A 23387-nucleotide genomic window follows, 5' to 3' on the forward strand; every position below is an offset into this window, starting at 1 on the left:
GCTAGCCTCTGTGTTACTGGTATTAGCATCCAGGGACAAGAATTATGACGGCTGAGTGAAACATACTACAATCAAACTCTAGTTTTCAGTAATCACAGTTGGGTAACAGACACCAGCCAGACTGCCAATATCAATATGTAGGGGATGTCACTGTCTGGTGGAAGAACCTAGTGACTGGAATAAAGAAAACTAAAACTCACAATAAAAGCATAATATCAGGGCTTCCCTGGTGGCGCAGTGGTTGAGAGTCCGCCTGCCGATGCGGGGGACACGGGTTCGTGCCCCGGTCCGGGAGGAACGGCTGGGCCCATGAGCCATGGCCACTGAGCCTGCACGTCCAGAGCCTGTGCTCCGCAACGGGAGAGGCCACAACAGTGAGAGGCCCGTGTAACACACACACACACACACAAAAGCATAATATCAATAATAGTTAACAATACACAAGAGAAAGCCAGCATAGGGATTAGACAATATTCAGGACTAATGTTTAATATAACTAATAACTATACTCAGATATACTCCAATTTTTCCCTGCTAACAGCTGCTGTATCGAAACCTGAGGTGCCAAGGGGAAAAAACCCATGGCTTCAGAAAACTCCAACTTCAAATGATGATGCAACAAGGATTTCAACCCATCCCACCTGAAGATGAGGACAATCAACATCCACTGGACAAGGTTGCTGCCTCCTTCTACTCCCCACTCTATCTCCACCACTGGAAAAACCCCAAGACCCCTATCTCTGACCGATGGCAAGGAGATCTGCACCCACAGGCAGCAGGGACAATGCCCATGCTCAGGTTGAATCAGTTACAGAAGACGGACCAACCCTTTACCCCTTAAAAGATTTTAAGGGTCCAGACTCCTTGAAGGGGTAATGTTAGAGAAGGCAGATAGCTAGATATAAACAGAGAAAGGGGACAGGGGCCAAATGGCAGGAAGCCATACATCTTGTAAACAGCACAGCTACTCAACTGATACTGTCTGCTTTTCCTTTGAGAGCATCCTATCGCTTAAATAAATCCTAGCTTTGCTTTCTCGACTTTCCTGTCTCCTCTCTGAATACTTTCTGCTATGAGACAAGAACCTACTCTCCGGTGACACTCAGTATAGGCATTAGGCAAAAAGGCAAAGCCACCTCATTGTCTTGCACTTAATGAGATCATGAAACATGGAAGAATGGCATCAGCCAGAAGAACATAAATTAGATTTTGATTAAGCTTTGTGACATCTGAATAGGGAACCCTGATCACAAAACCCGCAGAGCAAGACCGAGCATGTGCAGTAAAAATGTCAAGGCTTCAAATGACCACTATACAACGTTCCAGGGTGGCACTCAACTGGTAAGGGAAACCTTAAGGGAAAATAGCTCTCAGGATGCACGTGTGGTGGCTTCAGGAGCCCAGTGCACAAGAATGGATGGATGTGATCATCGCCCCGCCTCAACTTTCTCATCAATGAATATTCTGCACCTAATAGAAAAAACTCATGCCTATTCAAAGGTTAAGATGAAATAAAAAGGGAAATAAGAAAACCCCCAGGGCGCTCCTCACTTGCAAGGACACCCACATTCTTCTCTGAGTGCATACTTTCGCTTCTTAATAAATTGCTTCTTTGTTTCTCTTTATGCTTCAGTCTCTGTGTGTTTTCCATTGCATTCCTTGTCCAAAATTCTTTTTGGTCAGGTAGAACAAGACCCTGAACCTTTAATAAAGCCATCCAGAATCAGGATGAATAAAACAGACATTGATGGGGTTACCATAAAGGTTTTTTTTTGTTTTTGCGGTACACGGGTCTCTCACTGTTGTGGCCTCTCCCATTGCAGAGCACAGGCTCTGGACGCGCAGGCTCAGCGGCCATGGCTCACGGGCCCAGCCGCTCCGCAGCATGTGGGATCCTCCTGGACCAGGGCAAGAACCCGTGTCCCCTGCAACGGCAGGCGGACTCTCAACCACTGCGCCACCAGGGAAGCCCAGTTTTATCTACTTTTGTCCTTTTATAATGTAGAAACTAAAGATGTTTGGGTTTCTTAGTAAACATGTCTTCTGCTTTATCTAAGGATTGTACTATAAAGTAGCATACATCTTTAGAAAATATGAAATATATTCATAAATTTGCCAATCCACAGAATGTTAATGTAAAAAAAAAGACCTCTTTTTGCCAGAATTTTGCCATTCTAATGTCCTTGTACATGCTAATAGTTGTTCCTGAATCAGAGAAGTAAAAATGGGTAAACAATAGTTGTAAATTTTATAAACATTTAGGGCTATGGGAAACTCAGAATGGCCACTTGGTACTTTGTGGCTCTGTGGCAAACCCCATTTTTTGGTTTCTGTATTCCTTCACCCACCATAGTGAATTTAATATTACTCAAATTGTAAATACACAATGCTTGGGAGACTTCTATGAAATTGTAAAAACAGTCTACCAGCAATGTCTGACCTGTCAGAGCCCTCAGACCTCCTCCCACTGAACCCTTGAAATATCTGCAGCTGGACTTCATTCAACTGCAACTTAGTATGGGTTATCAGTGTATTACTGTTATTGTATAATGTTTTCAGGATGGGTTGAAGCCTTCCCTTGGTACAAGGCTGATGCCTTCACAGTGGCAAAGAAAACGTTAGAAAATGTGTTTCTCACTTGCGGTATACCTTTCACAGTCTCTGGTGATCAAGTGATTTGTCCACTTCACTGGGCAAATCATTTGAGCCTTAGTGAAAACCTTGTAAACTTCTTGGAATTATCACCATCCCTATCACCCTCAATCATCAAGCAAGGTTGACAGAGCTAATGGAACAACTAGACTCAAGCAGAGCATGAATTAATTACATAGGACTGAATGAGCTGACGAATACGATTATAATTTTTATGATTTTTTGTCTAAAATGTTACTGTTTTTTAATCATTTGTCTTCCATATATAAAGAATTTTTTAACTTTGCTACCTATGACTTACAGCAATTGGTAAATCATAAACAGAATTAAAACATTTATCTTTTTCTCCCTACCTAATCCCTCCAGAACTTGGGAACTCTTAGCATTTTAAGGATTTTTTTTTTTAATGGCAGTATAGTTATTTGCATAACTTCAATGAGAATCTTTTCTCTTTCTAACAGGACAAAATTGAAAACATTGGTTATATTATCAGGGCTTTGACTGGAGTGTCATATTTGAGAGATACATGCATAGACTCAGGCCACTTGAAGGAGCTAAGATTTGCTTTAGGGAACCAGTAAAGCTCCTGATAACAGCCTGGTGCTTTACTTACAGGGTTGTCAGCAGCCTCACTGGGTGAGTAAGGAAGGTCACTTCCTGGCAAGTGCAGGAATCTCAAGATATTTTGGGGACCTTGAGAAGAGAGGAGTTCACCCAAATCTATATTCGATTTCAGGCGAAGGCTGATGACAATTTCCTGGCTTGACTATCCTAGCTTCAAGAGGCCTTTAAAATTTCAATCTTGAGATTTCTCATGAAAAGTTCCAACAAAGCAGTTTAAAAGAGTCTGTATGACCACTCACTATTCCTGTACTTATGTAAATAATCAGACCAAGTTTATTGAAACTAGACTTATTTTGCAAACAGATTAGTCTTAATTTGTCTGTATTTGATAGATATGAGGGTGATTTTTAGAGAGGAAAATCATGTTTCAGTGACACACTTTTGTGGTTATTAGATTCTATTGCTGTCCATTGTCTTTTAAAGTTTTGTTTTCAACCTGTAAACTTGACTGCTCCTGAATTCTTCTAGTTTTCACCAATATTTGGCTACAATTCTCCAAACTAAGGTTTCCAATTTTCTCCCACCCTTTTGATTTGGAATCATTGAGAACTAAAACTGCCCTTTTCCCAAAGCCATGCAAACTAAAGTTGGACAACTTGATATAAACTTCACAGAAATCACCATAACAGCTCATGCACTGACAGTCTTCATGCCTGTTGCTATGGCCAATCAGAAAGATCGCTAGACATATTCAAACTGCAAACCTGAAAAAATCTATCAGATTGTCACTGCCTGTCCCCACTCCATCTGAAGATGCTTCAAGTTGGATGCCTAGAAACTTTCTCAACTGCTTGCATTCAGAAACTGGGCCGATAGTCTACTCCAGTCACTAACTATTATTTTTCTTTTGTTTCTATATACTTGTCTCATTAAATATCTGATTGATTTCACAATAGGCCTAACTTTAGGAGCCTCATGAAATGAGACACAACTGTTTCACTGAGATGACCTATTCTCAGGACCAAGAGACTGGTTCAATGAGATAGAGCAATCTACCAACTCAAATTCTGAACTGTGAAACTTCTTGGGGAAGTTCCAAAGGAGGGAACTCTGGGGGTTCAGAACAGACCTCTCCAAGATGTGCCACTTTGGCACATGGATTATTTTGAGCTAGGGCAACATAGATCCTACAGGTTCAAGAGAAACTACTTCTCCTCCCTTAACTACCTACAAGGACTTAAATTGGGGATCTTTCCCAGAAAAAAAAAGTTATTACCAGAACTTTATGTAAGTGGCCCCATCTGTATGGCAGGGCAAACATCTAATTGACCAATATCTGCTCCTTTTAAAACTGTCCCGTGAATTATGCTCCTGCCCTTGAGAGCCTCGGGCCCCTATCCCATTTCTTAGTTCAGGATAGCAATGTATACCTCATTGTACCTTTCTGTCTCTGACCCTCTCATGTAGGGTTCCTATGCTTATGAAGTAATTTGAGTTTCTCCTGTGAAGCTCTCTCATGTCAATTCAATTCTTATAGCAGCTAGAAGAACCTAGGAGGGTAAAGGAAAGTTTCCTCCCTCCCCAACAACAGCAAAATTCTCCTTTACTCATGCAGACATGTTTTTTTCTGGTCCTTCTGACCTTAATCCATTGTTGAATTTTCAGAAAGAAATGAATGGCATTGTGATAATGCACGGGTATCTGTGCCCTGTGATTCTCTTAGAAATTGTATTGTATAATCAATTAGTAGCTACTATGAATAATTTAAGTGGAACAAAGAACACATTATTTTCTTCAGATGATGGAATTTAAAAACTCATGCTCATCAAGAACATAGATTCATCTTGTGTGTAAGTAAATAGTTAATTGATATCTTCAAGATTTGGTCTCTTAAAAAAAGCAAAATATGTATAGAGTATGAATTTCTTAAACCATCACAGCTGAACAAAATGGGCAACAACCTGCTACCTAAAACTGAGTTAATGGTATATAGAGATAGGGACTTGTCAATGTTGATGTGTTCACTTTATGTGGGATGCTCGCCCAGATGGGCTGCGGTGAAATAAATGAATTAGAGAATAAAGCTATAATAGCACTTTGTTGTGCATCTATTATATGCTTTATCAACAACTTTGTAAGTTTATTACTGTAATCCCAATGTATGAACTCTGAAGATCAGATGGAGTTCAATGATTTGCTGAAGGTCCAATGCTAGAAAAGGATGGGGTCAAGAATTATATCGGTAATTTGTGTCCAAAGCCCTCTCTTTTCACTATATTAAACTACCTTCCTCAATGCTTCCATCTAATTTTATTATGACACTATACACATACGTTAATATTAATCATTTCTACCAAATGGGTGATTTTATTTTTCAGTGTTTTCTCCTCATTTCAGTTTCTAACCCAATAAGAAAGTTAAAAAAGAAGGATAAGAAAATAAAAAAAGAAGTAGAGGAGGAGGAGGAAATTAACTTCAATAAGTTACTAAAATTAAGTTTTCCTGAGAGCCAAAGTTCTCACGATCTTCTAATTTTCCAGGACCTAGATGTGTCATATATATATTTTAGGTATAACATGCCCGTTTGCCATTATATGCATGAATTATAATTGTACATTTTAGAACGATTTCCATAAAAATAGTTAAGAAAACAAAATATAGTTTGCTTTAAACAATCAGCTTCAATTATTCTAATGTAAATTAGTTCCTAACTTAACAATACCATCTTCCTAGAAATGTTTCCCCAAACATGAACATAGACTATCAGTTTTTAAATCTGAAAAAGGCAGAGTACAAGCAATCAAATTAATTCTTAATTAAGATGTTAGTAAAGAATCCCCTGTTACACTCTGGGCACCATTTAAAGACAGGAGAAATGATAAATAAATTCATTTAAGTAAAAATACTTCCCCACTGTGTTGACTATCTCCATCAATAGTAGTTCTCTGGAGTGGTTAACCCAAGATCATATGCAAGTGAGAAAATCAAAAAAGATTAAATATTTGAAATATGATGGATTTTAATGTGAATTGTGTTCACTACCAAAAAAAGAAGAATGCTTTCATTGTCACATGTCTTTTATTCTAAGTTTACCAAGAATAAAATAAGATGATTCACCTCTTCACTCTAAGATATTATTAAAGATATTAGCATTTTTTGTATATAAAGATATTAGCACTTTTTTGCTTTCAACCGACTTCATTTGCAACAGGCCATGCAGTGGTAGCAAGTAATATTAAAGGCCCTAATGCCAGTTATTACTTCTGGTTTTCATTGGTTTTATTCTAGGTCTGCACATGCATTATTCAATGTTTTATAAAAATGAGCATAACAGTTTAGTACATAAAAAACAGACAACCTTAGAAACAGACTATTAAAACAGACAAATACAAGGACTGTTTGAATACCTGGTTTTAAATCCCCATGGACAAATATGTCAATCATATATCGACAGAATGCATACTGATCTGACAAAAGTAGAAAGAAAAAAAAGCAGTGAAAAAAATGTCATTGACGCCTTTCTTTTTTCCTAGGGAAAGATGGCTTAGCAAAACAAAGTAGCATAATTCTATTTTAATTACTACAATATGTTCTGTGAAGGAATAATTTGCACATATATGAATACATGGGGAAAATAATAAACTTAAACTTCCATTTATTCCATACAAAAAGAATAAACTTAAAAATTGAAACAGACTAGTTCAGAGTAATATTATAGTGGTTGCTTTTTAAAAATCAAAACATTTTTCATCAAATTTATTATTAGTCATCAATATTTAAGCAATTTTTCTCATTGTCTGTATATATACTTCCAGTAATGAAACAGAAGTTCCACAAGGGGAAATTGTTTCCAACTTGGAATGTTTTACCAAATATTCACTCCCAACCCTTCCCCTCATTGTCTAAATGAAGCCACAGAATGTTTCTTGAAAAGGCAAGCAGGAGGGCTAACCCCTTTGCAACTTGTCAGGGGTCTTCTACGTGGAGATTCTCTTCAATTAGAAGAGGAAATCCAGAAGAACAGACTTACAGCACTAAATAACATCATTCTTAAGGTAATTCATTGGGTAATCGTTATTAGAAGATCATCTTATGATCTTGATTAGTATATGGTCCATGGAAAAAGTAAAAAAAAAAAAAAGAGAAACAGCATAGGATTTGAGTTTTTGAGGCAGACTTTGTCAAAAATGATTTCAGGAGTTTGTTTTTTCATTTCCTTTTAAATTAAAGATATTGCACTGAACTTTAAATTTTCATATAACTTTAGATTCTGCCGAGGTCATTCCAATCCAAATTTAAATTGATGAATCATTCTATAAGCTTTACCGTATCTTCTTTAAAGCTTGCAGATTATTAAATGAATCTTGTTCAAAATGATTTACAGTTTAATGTTTCTAAATAGGCATCTTATTAATTCAATAAATCCAAAGGCAGCTTTAGGATCAAGAGAGTTTATTGAATTTATACAACATGACATACCCTTAAGTGCTTTAAATTATGTATATCAAACCTATGAAATAACGAAACCTGTTACTATATAAATACACACACAAGGATTTTTGTAAACCTCATTGTTTTTAGAGTATTTACAGTATTTTTAGAGTAATCCATTTTATTATGAGACTCCACCTTTGAAAAAAATGTACTTATTGCAGAAGATGTAAAAATATAATTCTTTTCATTAGTACCTAAATGAGTAGGCCAAAACTCATAAAGTTTCAAAAATTTGCATGGATTTTGATTGTTGAATTGGGTCACCCTTCCCCACGTGTGAGGTGGGGAGTGGGAGGGAGTTAGCTCTCAGATCAGCCCAAGAATTTATTTGCTCCTCAGTGTACTGGCAGTTATAACAGGGGTTTCTGATCCCAGGACCTGGGAATCCTATGATACAGGAGAGAAGATTAAGGTAGAGAGTATTTTCTCTTTTCTGGGCATAACCCTTTTCCTTAGCAAAATTGTAGAATGAGCCATTTGACTCTAAGATGAAAAACTGCATTTCCCTTAAATGGCAAACTTGAGGTTGGGCAAGGAGGACTTCCTAAACTCAGCAGGCTTTCCCCTTTGTTTCAGTAGTTAATGTGACTGATCATTTTAGATGTGCCCTGCCTAAAACTCTAGAAGTAGTTCTCAAAGGGCAATTTAAATATCAAAAAGATGAGGAATTTGTTAAAATGCAGATTTTTTTTGCCTAGTCATGCAAAAAAACACACCTTACAATTCGATGGGTCTGGACCCTAGGAATATGCATTTTTGACCAACTCCCCAGAGGAATCAGATTAGACCACACTTTCAGAATCACTGATCTAAAATTGCTCAAAATTTCTTTTCTCACAACGTTTCTAGTGGTACCATAGCCCTCAGCAACAGCAATGGAGAAAGTATGTACCTTAGAAGTTTAGAATGCAGGGACTTCTTGAAATTTGAAGGGTTTGGACTATCCCCCAAAATGAAATATTGTGCTCTGCCCCAAGTTGTGATAGAATGTTTATATACATAACATGTGGAATAGTTTATTGAATTAATTAAAATCTTCATGCTTCAGAGATTCTTCTTTAACTGAATGCTAAGAGTGTAATGATGCTATTACCAAATTATTACCAAGTAAAATGCTTATATTTCTTATACCAATATTTTCTGGATCCAAAGTCATTTGTTTAATTAATGCACCAGTAGTCCTACAAGTTTCCAATTTAAAAAAGAAAATCCCTTATGAACTCGAAGAAGGTTAATATTTTTAATCTAGAAAATTGAGTTACACGTAGGAGGTTTCTTTTATATTTAAATAATGCTGTGAAGTTGCATTCTAATGACACCGACATATCAATAGGAAGATAGAGAGTATTTTTACAAAATTTAAAGTTAAGAATTTTCTTTTTTTTCTTTTTTGGCTGCACCACAGGCATCCAGGATCTTAATTCCCTCACCAGGGAATTCTTGCAGTAGAAGCATGGTGTCCTAACCACTGGACCACCAGGGAATTCCCAAAGTTAAGAATTTTAAAATATTTTAAATTAGGATGCCCATTTCCACCTGTCTTGTGTGTTGACCTTAACAATGTGTAAGAACTCTAGGCAGGTATGTGTTGGGCAGTCCCCAGTGTGTCTGCTTCACCTGTCTAAGGATAAAGCAAAACCAAGTCTTCCTGACTTTGGAAAATTCATTTTAAAGAAATGCTTCTTTAAATCCAACTCAAATATTCAAACAGGACATTTTTTTCCTAAAGAAAATCTGAACTGTTCTATCATTCTTTCATTGTTATGTGACAATAATTCACATAAGGTAATTTCATATCTCGTCACCACTTCTTAGTACTTTTTTCCCAGAATGAACATCTTTCTAGGAATACCACATGCTGTCCATCCCTCCCCTTCCTGATCCTCAGGGAGCAGTGATGGATGTCATTCAGCTGCTGCCTTATTGGTATTCCCTGTGGAGTAGCAGCTGAGAGAAAATGCATTCAGGGTGTAGAATGTTAACAGAAAATAAATTTTAAAAAACCTCTAATGAGAACGGGGCATATGTGGTCTGGTGCTCTATGGCAGATTCACATTAGCTACAATTTCTCTGCTTGCCACAAACAGTTGTTAAAAAAAAATAAGAAGGAAGAAAAGAAAGAATGAGCATAGCAGTGGGGAGGTTTGATTTTTTCCTTCCCCACAAATTTGCCATAGACCATCAGAAAATCAGAGAGCAATGCTTGATCGTGCTGACCCTTCTTACCCTACTTTAAACAGATTAAGAATGGTCCATAAAAAACAGATTATGCAATATATGAGTGTGTTTACAGTAGGCATGTACAAATATATGAGTCTTATTCCTGATGCTTTAGTAGAAATAGTGTTTATATATACAATGTTAAAAATAACCATACATGAATATATATGCATGTATACTATGTAGTAAAATAATTGCCAATAAGTGTATTGCTGCATGTAAAAATCTGTGTCCAGTGAATAAAAGACCTATAGAAGCTATTTATTTAAGAAGAACTATTAGAAATCTATAGGAAAAGAATGTTAAATTCATTAGGTCTAACTTAAGCTAAGCAAATAAATAATCCCTTGCCTAAAGGAAAACCAACTCAATTTTACTAAGTCATCAATACAAGAGTCTCAAAATCAAAGTCACCTCACAAGTAGATTATTTAGAAAGCACTATGTCTTTATCATGTCTGAGTTAAAACTATAATGCGATTAGGTTTTTTATAAACAAATGCTGTTAAATCATAGCTTAAATTTTTAAAATGACATATTTATGTGTCTGATCAGCTATTTGAGGTAACATTTTCATTATTTACCTAATACTACATTTATCTAATTGATGGTAGATCTCAATAGAGAGCCTTAATTTAGCAAATGCATTTGTTTAGCTGATAAAATCACATTTGTGCTTTTATTTAACTCTAAGTGATATCTGAATGTCTTTTAATAGATAAATAGCTCTTGATATGAAAATGAAAACAGTAGATTGAAAATGGAAAGGTAATATAATGCTATCTTCAATACTGATTACAGATAGGAATAAAATATAGTATATGTGACCCAGAAAATACATATTATTTGGAAATATTTTAGTGACGTGTCTTCATCAACAAAATATGGCCCCCAAATAACTAAGATACTAAAAATGAACATCCAAAAGTGTACTCATATTCCTAGTTGCTAGATAAGTATTTTGGTACTCCCATATATAACTGGAATGAATTTTTACACACTGTATTTATGGACAAAAAATAAAAATATGCTTGGTACGTTTAATCTGGTTTCATGTGATTATTTTCTTTTTTTGTGTGATTATTTTCTTTCTTAAAAGGCAATCTAAAATGCCAAGTATTTTAGAATCTTGATAATAATTATAAATAAGCATATAAGTGAATCAGAAGATTAATTTTCCTGTCTTCTATCACAATAAAATAGTCCATTCAAAATATTTTTCTTTATTTACTATATTTTTCCTACCCAAATTATTGCATAAATAACATACAGCTTTGTTAGAGATGATAATTAATATTTTTAATTGATTCAAGGCAATATAATCATCTTTAAAATTGAAGAAAGGTTTTTGGGCTCCAAAGATTTAATTCCACTCATATGCTTTAAATATCAGTATTACTTTAAAATAAAAGAAAATTACTTAAATTAAAAATGTTGTGGACTACTACAAAAAAAAACTTCCTTTCTTCTTTCCCTCCTTCTTTTCCTTTTTAAAATACATTTTCAAAAAATATACCTTTTCCGTTATATAAATAAACGTTTCCAAATATTACTTGTGAATTCAGGGGAAAAAAGTGATTCAAAGATAATATACAAGAGTGGATTGCAAAGACAAATGCCATATAATTTCACCTGTATGTAGAATCTTAAACAAAAAGAGAATAGATTACAAATTTCATATCTTGTTTGTACCTTATAGTGGGGAAAATTATCAGCTTCACTGTCCAAATAGCTTACTCAGTAACAATATTTTTAACTTCTTTAATGCAAATCTTATGGAAACAATTCCTTAATTTTAGCCCTCAAATAAAACTATTAAAACTCTCAGAATAAGGACAAATTTTATTTTGCAACACCCCTAAAAAACATTTATAGGAGTAGTCTATACAGAGCAGATCCCACATTCTGTGTGGGGAAGCTCAGGACTGTGTAGCAACTTGGAACCAGGGGTGGATTTTAGGGAAGGAAAGATTCAACAAGGGCGGGAGATGTGTGACAATACAGCCCTCAGCTGACCTCTTAAAACTCTACCCTTTTATGCTTACAAGCACCTTTCTTTAAAGAATATCAGGTTTACATTCCACCTCCATGTAAATGCTCTATTTCCGTGAAGTACGGATGTTAAATTTGACATCACTCTTATAGAAAAGCAGCACAATATGTAAGATACAGAGCTTTCTAAGGTGATAAATTTAGTCATTGGACAAACTGGATTTAATAATTCAATGTATATTCTAAATTATATGCTCTTGCAGAGCTACAGGAATGTATGGATACTTTTTATGATACTTATTCTATATGATTTGAACATCCACCCCTTAATAAACTCCTTGAGAATTGTCAGTTTCCTGTATTGCTGTTCTTCAAAGAGTACACAAAGGACAGAGTATGTGTCCTTTAAACAACTTCAGATACTAACTCAAATCCTATTTTAAAAATGCATCAAAATGCATCTTTAGATATGTGAACACAGTTTAGTATTTCTATAAATAAATTTTAACCCCCAAATTATTGTATTTCCTTTCAGGTATATTCACTTATACAAGTCTTTTACTCCCATGTAAAGTCTGATCTTGGTCTTTTATCAGTTTTTAATTTCACTGCATCTGCTTCTTGCACAATACTCTCTTAGAACCTCTGGCCACCTCCTCTGAATGTTTACCTTTCTGTTCATTCTTGGACACCACTGCAGCATCTTTCTTGTCCTTCTCTTTGGGTTTAGGTGATGTTCTCTGTGCTTCTTTTACTTTTGCAGCTGTTTGCTTCACCTTCTCCTGTTTCACACCTTTCACTTCCTTTTTAATCTTTTCTTCAGTTTTTTCTCTAGTCTTAGCTTTCTTCTCTTCTGTATGGAGTTAAAGAAAAGTTGAATTATGTATATATATATTTAACCAATGCAGCATTTCATATTTCATTGGTTGTTAAGAACACTTTTAAAAGAAAGAGAACAGAAAAACAAAAAAATTGTGTCACTGACATAAATACTTATGACTATCATTTGATTTTTATATAGTTTATGAAGTGGCATGTTAGATTACTAAAAAAATGTAACTAACTTGAAAGTTGGACTCTTTCTTAATTTGTACATGAAAACATTACTTTTTAGGTAGTCAGGAACTAAGTATATCAACAAGGAAGGATTTGGATTCTGGAGGGAAGTATATATATAGACATGTTCAGTGAAAATCCATGTCCATACCAAAGAGCCCAATAAGAGACCTTTTAAAACGATATGATCATTTTTGTCCACAACTGAAATATCATAAAAGTCATTCAAGAAACTGAATTGTCAACAAAATATTTTTTAAATGTAACTATTATGAAGGCAAATGGAAAATTATTTGCACTGGTAATGACTAATAGAAACAAAACAATAAAATCCATTAAGGGATAACTCAGACATTCAGTCTCTAATGATGTGAATTTAAAGAGATGGAAAGAAAGTGAAATTAAGATGTTGGCTCCTGCTTATTTTAATTGAAAAATAATAATTCAGGTGACTTTTAAAGCCCTTAAATATATCCTAGAAAACAGAAAGTGCTAGAAATTAGCATATATGTGAATATATATGAATTATGATACATACACATATATTCTATACATTCATATTTTATTCTGATATTATTACATGTATTGGGGAAAGGGAACTGGGAATGTGAACTAATCAGTCTGAGAATCTTTCAATTATTTTAAAAAAGCAATAATAATATAGTACACATTTGTGGAAAGTGTATATAATAGAAGTTGCATATTGGACGTTATTTATTCTATGGGATCACACATAATCATTAGACTTCATAGTAAGTCTATTATAGTGCTGGACCCTCTAACGTCATTTGCCCATGTAATGGGTAGCCTTTATTGTAACTCATGTTGAAGAATTTGATGAAAATATTATAATCAAGTCTCTTGACTTTAGTACACTAAGCTAGGATTTGAGACTAAGACAAGATAATATTATGAAGTCCTGCAAAGAGAAGAATGAAAATGCTAATGCTTGATGCTTGTGAAACCACAATATCACCTGTGGTACTGCATTTAACTGAATGGACTAACACCTCCCAAAGCACTGTTAAACTTCGCAGGGAAATCTTGATGCTGTGTTAGGGGTAGGGGATATTTCTATCAAAATAAATTGGGAAACACTTAAGCTACACTGGTTTCTTTACTATGGAATTTCTCAAAGCTAAAGTGCATTAAGAATCTTCAAGGAGGGAGATAATGCTACCCACTGTTTCCCAAAGTTACTGACCATAAACTCTCATAGAAGAATCACCCAATTGCTCCACAAGCTTCCAACATCTTTGTGGCTTCTGTGACTACAATCAACTGGGGATTTTCTTCTACTCCCTTTAAACACTTTCTAAGTTTCCTTTACTGCTTTCTGCTCCTTCCTACAGCAGACACATACATTTCTATGACTGAAACCATCAGCTCTGTGCAAATGACTTTAAATCAACATCATTCCAGGACCCCACACCAAAATATTTATTCATGTCCGCTTGGAGAGAAAGTTCCTCTGAGATGGCCAACAGCACCTCAGAGTCATACAATCCACATATGTTCACCTAACAAACCCATCCAGAGAGCCTAGCATGACCTAGGCTCAGAGTCTGCAGCCAGTGCTCTGAAGATTGGCGGGACAATGTTCCTATCTGAGGAGAGCTGACTAAAAGCCTGTGATACCCAATTAAAACAAAATGAAAACAAAACAAAACCACAAAACCCTGTGATATCTGGCTTCATCATTTCTCCTCTCATAGCATCTTTCCAAAAGTTTCTTCCTCCAATAGACTACTTTCTTTTTTTAAAAATATCTCATGTATTTTCCACATGTCAAATACTACCAAGCTATATTGTCTATGTTTTTCATATTTTACACGCATATTAAATCCCTTTGTGCTCAATTCATATGCAGCAAATGACTCTGCCGTTGGAATTAATCATTTCTTCACCCAAGATTAAATTTGTCTCAAATTTTTTTTAGGTACACGTTATTCCCTACTATTTATCTTGTACTACAGATGGCTGTTCACATATCTGTCTTCCCTACCATACTGAGAGCAACTTGACGATAGGAACTATATTATTCATTTTTGTAGCAACATAATGTCTAACATAGTGCTTTTTTCAGAGAAAACAAAGAATAAATGTTTATGAATGAATAATTTTGATCAAGAAGAGAAAAAAGTAATTGTTTCACTGTATTCAGATCATGTATACAACATACTGACATATAGATTACATATGTAAATATGTAAGTATGTGATCTGGCTTATGAATTTGCTGCTAACCCACAGTATGTGGCTTCCATGATTACTTTACATAAGATTGTTATTTCTGTCTTGCTAGCTAATTTGCTCTCTTGCTAGATGATTTGCTCTTGCTGGGTTTGATGAAGCCAGCAATATTGGTGAGACTCATGTGGCAAGAAATGAGGATGGCCTCCTTCCAAAAGCCAGGAAGAACTGAGACTCTCATGCAACAGGCCTTGAGGAACTGAATCTTGCCAACAGTCATTTAAATGAACTTGGAAATAGTTCTTCCCCAGCTGAAACTTCAGATGGGACTGCAGCCCTGTCTAACACATTGATCTCAGTTTTGTGAGACATTGTAAGGCAGAAGGCTGAGTTGAGCCATGTCCAGATTCTTGGCCCACAGAAACTGTGAGATAATATATGTGTGTTGATTTCAGCCACTAAATTTGTGGTAATTTTTTACACATCAAGAAATAATTAATACAGTATTAAATAAATATTTGTTGAAAGAATAATGGATGCTTGAAGAACTTTATTTAATTATTTTTGGAAAGAATACTTGATTTATACTCACTTGGGGTTTGTCTTAGTTCAATTACATACTAGCTTTATAATCTGGACAAATTGTTTTCTCTCCCCAGAAGTAAATTTCTTCATCTGTTAAATTAGGTAATTAATTGGGATAATCTCTAACATTCCTACTAGCTTTAAGTTTCAATTCATCCATCTTAACTTCAATAAAATGATGTTTGGTTACCTCATGGAAAAATTTAGTAAAAAATATATCTTCCTCAAATATCTAATTATTTTACATTGTGTAGATAAACACATTAAATTTTGAAAATACATTCCAATTTTTATCTACATGCTTAGACCCTTGAAAACATACTAGATTTCTAAAATATACTGATCACATAAAACCTATATTTTAAAATACGAGGAGGGAGCAGGAGATAAAATGGCCAAGTAGGAGGACACAGAGCTCACCTGCCCCCATGAACACATCAAAAGTACATCTACATGTGGAGCAATTCTCACTGAAAACAAACTGGAGACTGGCAGAAAGACTTTTTTACAACCAAGCCTCTAAGAAAGATACACACAAAATCAGGTAGGAAGAGAAGCAATTAGGTTGTGACCTGTACAAGAAGGGGACACAGAAGAGGAGCAGGATTAACTAGGCTTGCAGATTCCCCCCTGGGGAGTGAGCAGTTTGAAACACATATCAGTCACCGCAGTCCTTGGGTCTGACACCAGGAGTACCAGTCCCCTTAGCTGGTTTGAAAACCAGTGGGACTGACAGCAGGGCTGTAAGAAACCTAGACTCTGCTCTGGAAGAGTACACACATGCTCACTTACTCCTGAAACAAAGCAGAGGAAGCAAACTGAACTGTCTGGGATTCTAGCCACTTTCCAGCGACTACTCCAGCTCATGCCCCAGCCTAAGCTGAGCACCCACTCTAGCCAAGCTTGCTCTGTGGTACAGTTCTACCCTAAGGCAAAGGCTGCCACAGCTGAGGAGAGTGCATTGTTATAAAGGATAGAGCCGGCTCATCTTAATTGGGTGACAGCAGTCATTCCTGGCACTTATGGAGGCAGCAGATGGGGAGTGGACCAGAATTCTGAATGGGGTGCTGGGAGTACCCCAGCCTGCACCCTGAATAATGCTGAGTACACACTCCAGCCCCTCTTGCTGCAGTACTGCTCCACTCTGTGCTGAAGGTGCCAATGCCCAGAGCAGGGAGAGCACACACTTAGAGGGAACAGAGCCAGCTTGGTCCCAAACATCAGGGCTTCTCCTCCAGCAACTTGGGACCTGATCCAGTCCCCAATAGGGCAGTGCTAGCCTCTGAACAGAGGAGAAGCCCAGGCTCACACCTGGCTCTGGCCCTAGACCCTCCGTCTCCAGCTCCACATCCTACCATGGTGAGAGCTGCCTGCACACCATGGGGGAAGATGAGACTCATGCTCACGTCAGATCCAGCCCTCCAACCAAAGCCACTTGGCACATGAAGACTATAGGGGCACTCCCACATAAAGACACCCCTTCAAGATGGGGATAGATTACTGTTTCATCTAATTTCATAGAGATAGTTGAGAAAACTGAGAAGAGAGAGGAATTTGTTTTAAATGAAGGAACAATAAAAAAAAACTCTGAAAAAACATCAAATGAATCAAAGATAAATATTACCAGATAAAGAGTTCAAAGCATTAGTAATAAGAATGCTAACTGAATTAGTGAGAAGAATAGATGAACACCATGATAATTTTAGCAAGGAACTAGAAAATATAAAAAAGAACCAATCAGAACTGAAGAATATAATAACTGAAATGAAAAAACATACTAGAAGGAATTAACAGCTGACTAGGTGATACAAAATAATGCATAAGAGATCTGGAAAATAAAATAATGGAAATCACCCAATCAGAACAGCAAAAAGAAAAACAATTTTAAAAAATGAGAACAGTTTAAGGGACCTCTGAGACAACACTGAACAACCCAGTGTTCACATCATAGGGTTCCCAGGAGAAGAGAGAAAGGGGTCGAAAATGTATTTGAGGACATTATGGCTGAAAACTTCCTGAACCTGAAGAAGGAAACAGATATCCAGGTACAGGAAGCACAGAGGGTCCCAAAGAAGATGAACACCCAAACATATCATAATTAAAATGGAAAATATTAAAGACAGAGAATTCTAAAAGAGCAAGAAAAAACCAAAGAGTCATACAAGGAAATCCCTATAAGGCTACCAGATGATTTTTCTGCAGAAACTTTGCAGGCCAGAAGAGAATGGCCTGATATATTTAAAGTGCTGAAAGTGAAAAACCTACAACCTAGGATATTCTATCCAGCAAGATTATCATTTACAACTGAAGGAAGACAAAGAACTTCTCAGAAAAGCAAAAACTAAAATAGTTCATCAAGATTAAACAGGCCCTAAAAGAAACATTGAAGGGTCTTCTCTAAGTGGAACAGAAAAAGCTACAAGAAATAATAATCTATAGGAAAAGAAAAATCCCACTAGTAAAGGCAAATGTATAGTAAAGGCTGTGGATCAACCACTTAAATAAGCTAGTACAAAGATTAAAAGACAAAAAACTCGTAAATTCATCTATAACTGAAATAAATGGTTAAGGTATAAGCATGAAGATGTAAAACATGACATTAAAAACACAAAACGTGGGGCACTCACAGATATAGAGAACAAGCTAGTAGTTACCAGTTGGGAGAGTAAAGGGAGAAGGGGCAAGATAGGAGTAGGGGAGTAAGAGGTACAGTCCATTACATGTAAAGTAAATAAGGTACATGGATATAATACAGGAATATAGCCAATATTTTATAATAATTTTAAATGGAATATAATCTATGAAAATTTTGAATCATTATGTTGTATACCTGAAACTAATATAATATTGTAAATCAACTATACTTCTATAAAAAAACATTAAATTTTTAAATTAAAGTTAAAACAAAAATATTAAAAAGACAAATATTGTATGACATCATTTATATATGGAATCTAAAAAATAATACAAATGAACTTATTTGTAAAACAGAAAACAGACTCAGTCATAGAAAACAAACTTATAGTTACCAAAGGGGAAGTTGGGGAGGGATAAATTAGGAGTATGGATTTAATAGATATACTTCTCTCTATAAAAACTAGATAAACAAGGATTTACAGTATAGCACAGGGAACTATAGTCAATATCTTATAATAACTTATAATGGAAAATAATCAGAAAAAATATTTATGTATTTATAACTGAATTGCTTTGCTGTATATCTGAAACTAATACAATATTATAAATCAACTATACTTCAATAAAATATATATATATAAATAAAATATGAGGAAGCAATTTGAATTTAGTAAATAAGACTGAACTATCAAAACCTGTATTTTTCTAACATCAAACGATTTGTAGACAAACTTAGAATAAAAACTAGTTGATGTAATCTTCCAAAGTTTATAACATTATGTTGATATTCTAACTGATTTTTTCTTTGGTGTATTATCAAGACAGTTAAGGCCCTCAATGCTTAAAATATTGATCAAGTTGATGCATTATCCTTCTTGGAAAAATAAATCCTTAATTTTAGTGTTCTAAAATTAAATTCAAGGTGTAATACTGATCCAAACTATAAACCAGATATGTTGTACTGGTTTCCCCTTGTTATAGTAACTACCACAAATTTAGCTGCTTAACCCAGCAACCATTTAATATCTTCTGGTTTCCATGGTTCAAAAGTCTTGCCATAATGTGGCTCAAATAGGTTTTCTGCTTAGGGTCCACAGTGCTAAAATCAAGTTGTCAGCAGGGCTGCATTTCTTACTGGATACTCTGGGGAAGAGTTGGCTTCCACACTTACTCAACATGTTGGCAGAATTCATTCCCTTCTCACACTTTCCATGTACCTCCCTCAATTTTCAAGCCAGTAGTGGGGGCCCAAGTCCTTCTGACACTTCAAATCTTTCTCTTCTGCCACATCTCTACGTTTTTAAAGGTTCGCAAGATTACACTGAGCCCTGGATAATTCAGGATAATCTCCGTAATTTAGATCCACCTTAACTACTTCTGCAAACTCCTTTGACCATGTAATGTAACCTAGCTAAGGGGATGCCACCAAGGGATGAAGGTAATGGGGACCAAAATTCTGCCCCCCACATATGGGAAAGCTCTTCATTTTCTTCTCACATTTGGAGATGCTCTATTATTTTAAGTATTCAGTTTTATTATTCTTTTAGATATTAAATTTTAAGTGTAAGGCCAAATTAAATTTTATGTAAAGGAAATGGTGAATGCTTACAATCATCCAGCTACCTGTTACTCAAAATGTAATCTTTTAAAGTAAAAAGTATAATTTACCTTTTGCCATTGTCTTTGTTTCTGGTTTTTCTTTTTTCTCAATTTTTTCCTTGTGAGTTGCTTAAACAGAAAATTTTATATTAGTACACACTCTTAATAGATTTTGAGCTTTTTCTTTACCTCAGTATTATAGCCACCAAAATCATAAGCTAGTTTGAAGATTGATGACATTAATGAGCCCAATTCAGGAATAAAATATTACTAATTTAATAAAAACTGTATAAAACTTAATTTAAAAGACTTGGCATTAAGACTTAGGAAAGCATTTTGAAAGCTAGTCTCACCCTCCTGTTTAAAGTTATCATTCTAAGTAGAATTTTAGAATAATAGCTTTCAGGAAAGACAAACAGAGAGAGTAATTTATAAGAATTTGTTGGGCTTCCCTGGTGGCGCAGTGGTTGAGAGTCCACCTGCCGATGCAGGGGACACAGGTTCGTGCCCCGGTCTGGGAACATCCCACATGCTGCGGAGCGGTTAGGCCCGTGAGCCATGGCCGCTGAGCCTGCGCGTCCGGAGCCTGTGCTCCGCAACGGGAGAGGCCACAACAGTGACAGGTCCGCGTATGGCAAAAAAAAAAAAAAAGAATTTGTTGAAAGATACATCATTTTATCAGGAGGAAGCACTGTCTTTACAATTAAAAGAAATAACTATCAGGACTACAGCTTTGATTAAGAACACTGTGTCTCAACAAGGACACAATTGACTTTTAGGGAACAATTTCTCAGTATGAGGGATTGTCTTATGCACTGAAAAAATGCTTAGCTTCCCTGGTCCCCACTTACCAAATGCCCGTCACGCCAATGACATTTTAACAACCAAAATTTTTCCAAATACTTCCTAAGGGGAGCACCTATGGTTGAGAATCACTAATGGGTTATAAAGTAACCATCAAAGATTACTGATTGAGTGCAGCTTCTTAGCTGAATGGTACTTGACATGATACCTGAAACATTATACCTTGTAGTTGTTTATGTAATAGATTAATAAAAATAATCAATGATTGTTTATAAAACAATATAAATTTATTTTATCAACTTCTATTTTACTTACATAGACTAGTAAAATCTTGTGTCTCTTAATGGTTTAAGTAAAGGACTTCTGAGAAGTACAACAGTATGAGCAGGTTATCCTCATATTTCAAATGTATTAAACTGCACGGTTTAGTAGTTTCCCAAATCACTATACATATTTCAACATTTACATAGTATTTATTAGAGAATAATAATGAGAATTAAAGAAATATTGGAAAATTAAATGATAAGAGATTTTAATTAAAATAGTTGGGTTAAGGAAAGAGCCAAATTATTAGAGTAAAAAATTGGAGCCCTAATTATTTTCATTTCTCTAACTATATAATACAAATATTAATGTCAATCAGTTTTACTTGTATTATAAAGGGAAAATGATGTGCTTAAAATATGTATTTAAATAATTATTCTTTTAAAATACAGTCTATGAATGGTTTCCCCAGAATTTTGGAAAGATGATGCAAGCCTCATAGAAAGCTTAGGGCACAATGTCCAGTTGAAGTCCATGAGATCATGGCAGCTGCAGAGTTACCAAGACAGCAGTTTCCTTCCTCTCCAGGGTTTCAGCCTTTCCACTTCTCAGCCTGGCCCATAGTCATCTCCGCTACCATTTGGGGTTATGAGTAACAGCTTGGACAATATTCGCTGAAGGAGGGCACAATTCACTCAAGGTCATTGGGTTACAGTATAACTTATAAAAAGCAAACTCCTTTAATTGGTATACAGTAAAAAAAGGACACATGTGTTTTGTTTCTGCTTTTGAATTTGGACAAATTTTCTTCAAATGTATAATTTAGAGGCAACAAATTCTCAATTATTTTTCAATGAAAAGTATTTAGCCATTGTAAAGATGGAAAGAAATCACAAGAAATATCAGATTATTTCATTTAGTCAGAGTACACAGAACCTGATGCCAATAATTCTATATACGTCAATAGCAGGTAGGAAATGGACACCTGTTTCTAGAACAAAGAAGATGGCTGTATTGAAATTCATGGATATTATCACAAAGTAAACATTAATAAAAGAACAACTATTTAATTCAAATTTTCAAATGTGAGTTTAGAATAAGGAAGAATGAAGCATGTTTCAACTCATCTGATTCCTAAGCATTGTAAAACATTCTAGCTAAGTGGAATGTTTCACAAAATAAAATTTCTCAGTAGGCTATGTGTATTGTGGATACATAAATCAGCTGAAATTTAGCCTAAATATCCTAGACATGATCCACTCTAAAACAAGAGCAAAAAAATTAAGTTAGAACTTTATTTTACATCATATGTTAAAATAGATTTTTGATGAATTAAAGTTAAGTGTGAAATATGAACCTAATTTTTTAAACTTGAGGAATATTAGTAATTACTGAATTAATCCTTGGATTAAGACTCAAGAGCAGAAATACCAAAAGAAAATATCAACATATCTAGCCCCACAAAAATTCAAGACCTTAAAACACATACATATATCACACATATGCACTCACACATGTTTATTCACACAGACAGAAACCCTTACATTAACTACAAAACTAACTATATAAGAAATATATTTGTAAACGTAACAGATCAGTGATGTATACCCAAATGACACATACATGTATCATCAGGAGAAGTGGGCAGTGAGTGTGAAGAGTTATACAAGAAATATGTATCACTAAAAATCACATTCAGATCCTTCAATCTACAAATAACAAGCAATTAAAAGATATAGTGGAAGAAAATATCTCTATTTAAATACTATGCAGCTTTTTAAAAAGAATGAGGGAAAAATCTGTTTACTGATATGGAAAGATCTCTAAGGTATATTGTTATAAAGACAGAACATAGGACTAAATTTTGTGTAAAAATAGGGAGAGACAATAATGTATATTGTCTTCTAAATGATAATGAATTTCTGAAAAGATGCACACAGAGCTCATAAAAGCGGTTTACTGTGTGTATGTGTGGGTAGATAAGGAATGGCATCAGAGGGTGTGGGCAAGGCAGGAGAAAGCTTTTTGCAAGGTACCTTTATGTGTTAAACATTGAGTGTGCATTGCTTATTCTAAACAAATAAAAACTAAAAAAGTTTTAAGTCCAGTCTAATATATAATCACAGAATGCAAGTTAAGGTAATGAAGTACACTTCCTTACCTATCAAACTGGCAATTATTTTCTGAAATAATATCCTCATTGTTGGCTAAAACAATCTCAGAATTGCCAGGGGAAAAATTGATACATTTCCAGAAAGTAAATTGGTAACAGTTTGAGAGTCTTAAGTATTTTATTTCATTCAACCAAGAAATTGTTCTTTTCACATTC

At 35.2% G+C, this 23387-nt stretch overlaps 1 protein-coding gene across 1 annotated transcript in view; it reads right to left on the reverse strand.

The window, feature by feature from the left end:
• TRDN (triadin) overlaps positions 1 to 23387 on the reverse strand; it is a gene marked incomplete at both ends in the record, with an annotated part of 296330 nt that overhangs the window by 224711 nt on the left and 48232 nt on the right. Inside the window, 3 exon segments of the mRNA XM_079716733.1 lie at positions 6624 to 6683; positions 12592 to 12774; positions 20060 to 20119. Of these exon segments, the coding sequence (XP_079572859.1) occupies positions 6624 to 6683; positions 12592 to 12774; positions 20060 to 20119 (303 nt within the window).

This window comes from Hyperoodon ampullatus (genome assembly GCF_949752795.1).
Source record: "Hyperoodon ampullatus genome assembly, chromosome: 12".
NCBI lineage: Eukaryota > Metazoa > Chordata > Mammalia > Artiodactyla > Ziphiidae > Hyperoodon > Hyperoodon ampullatus.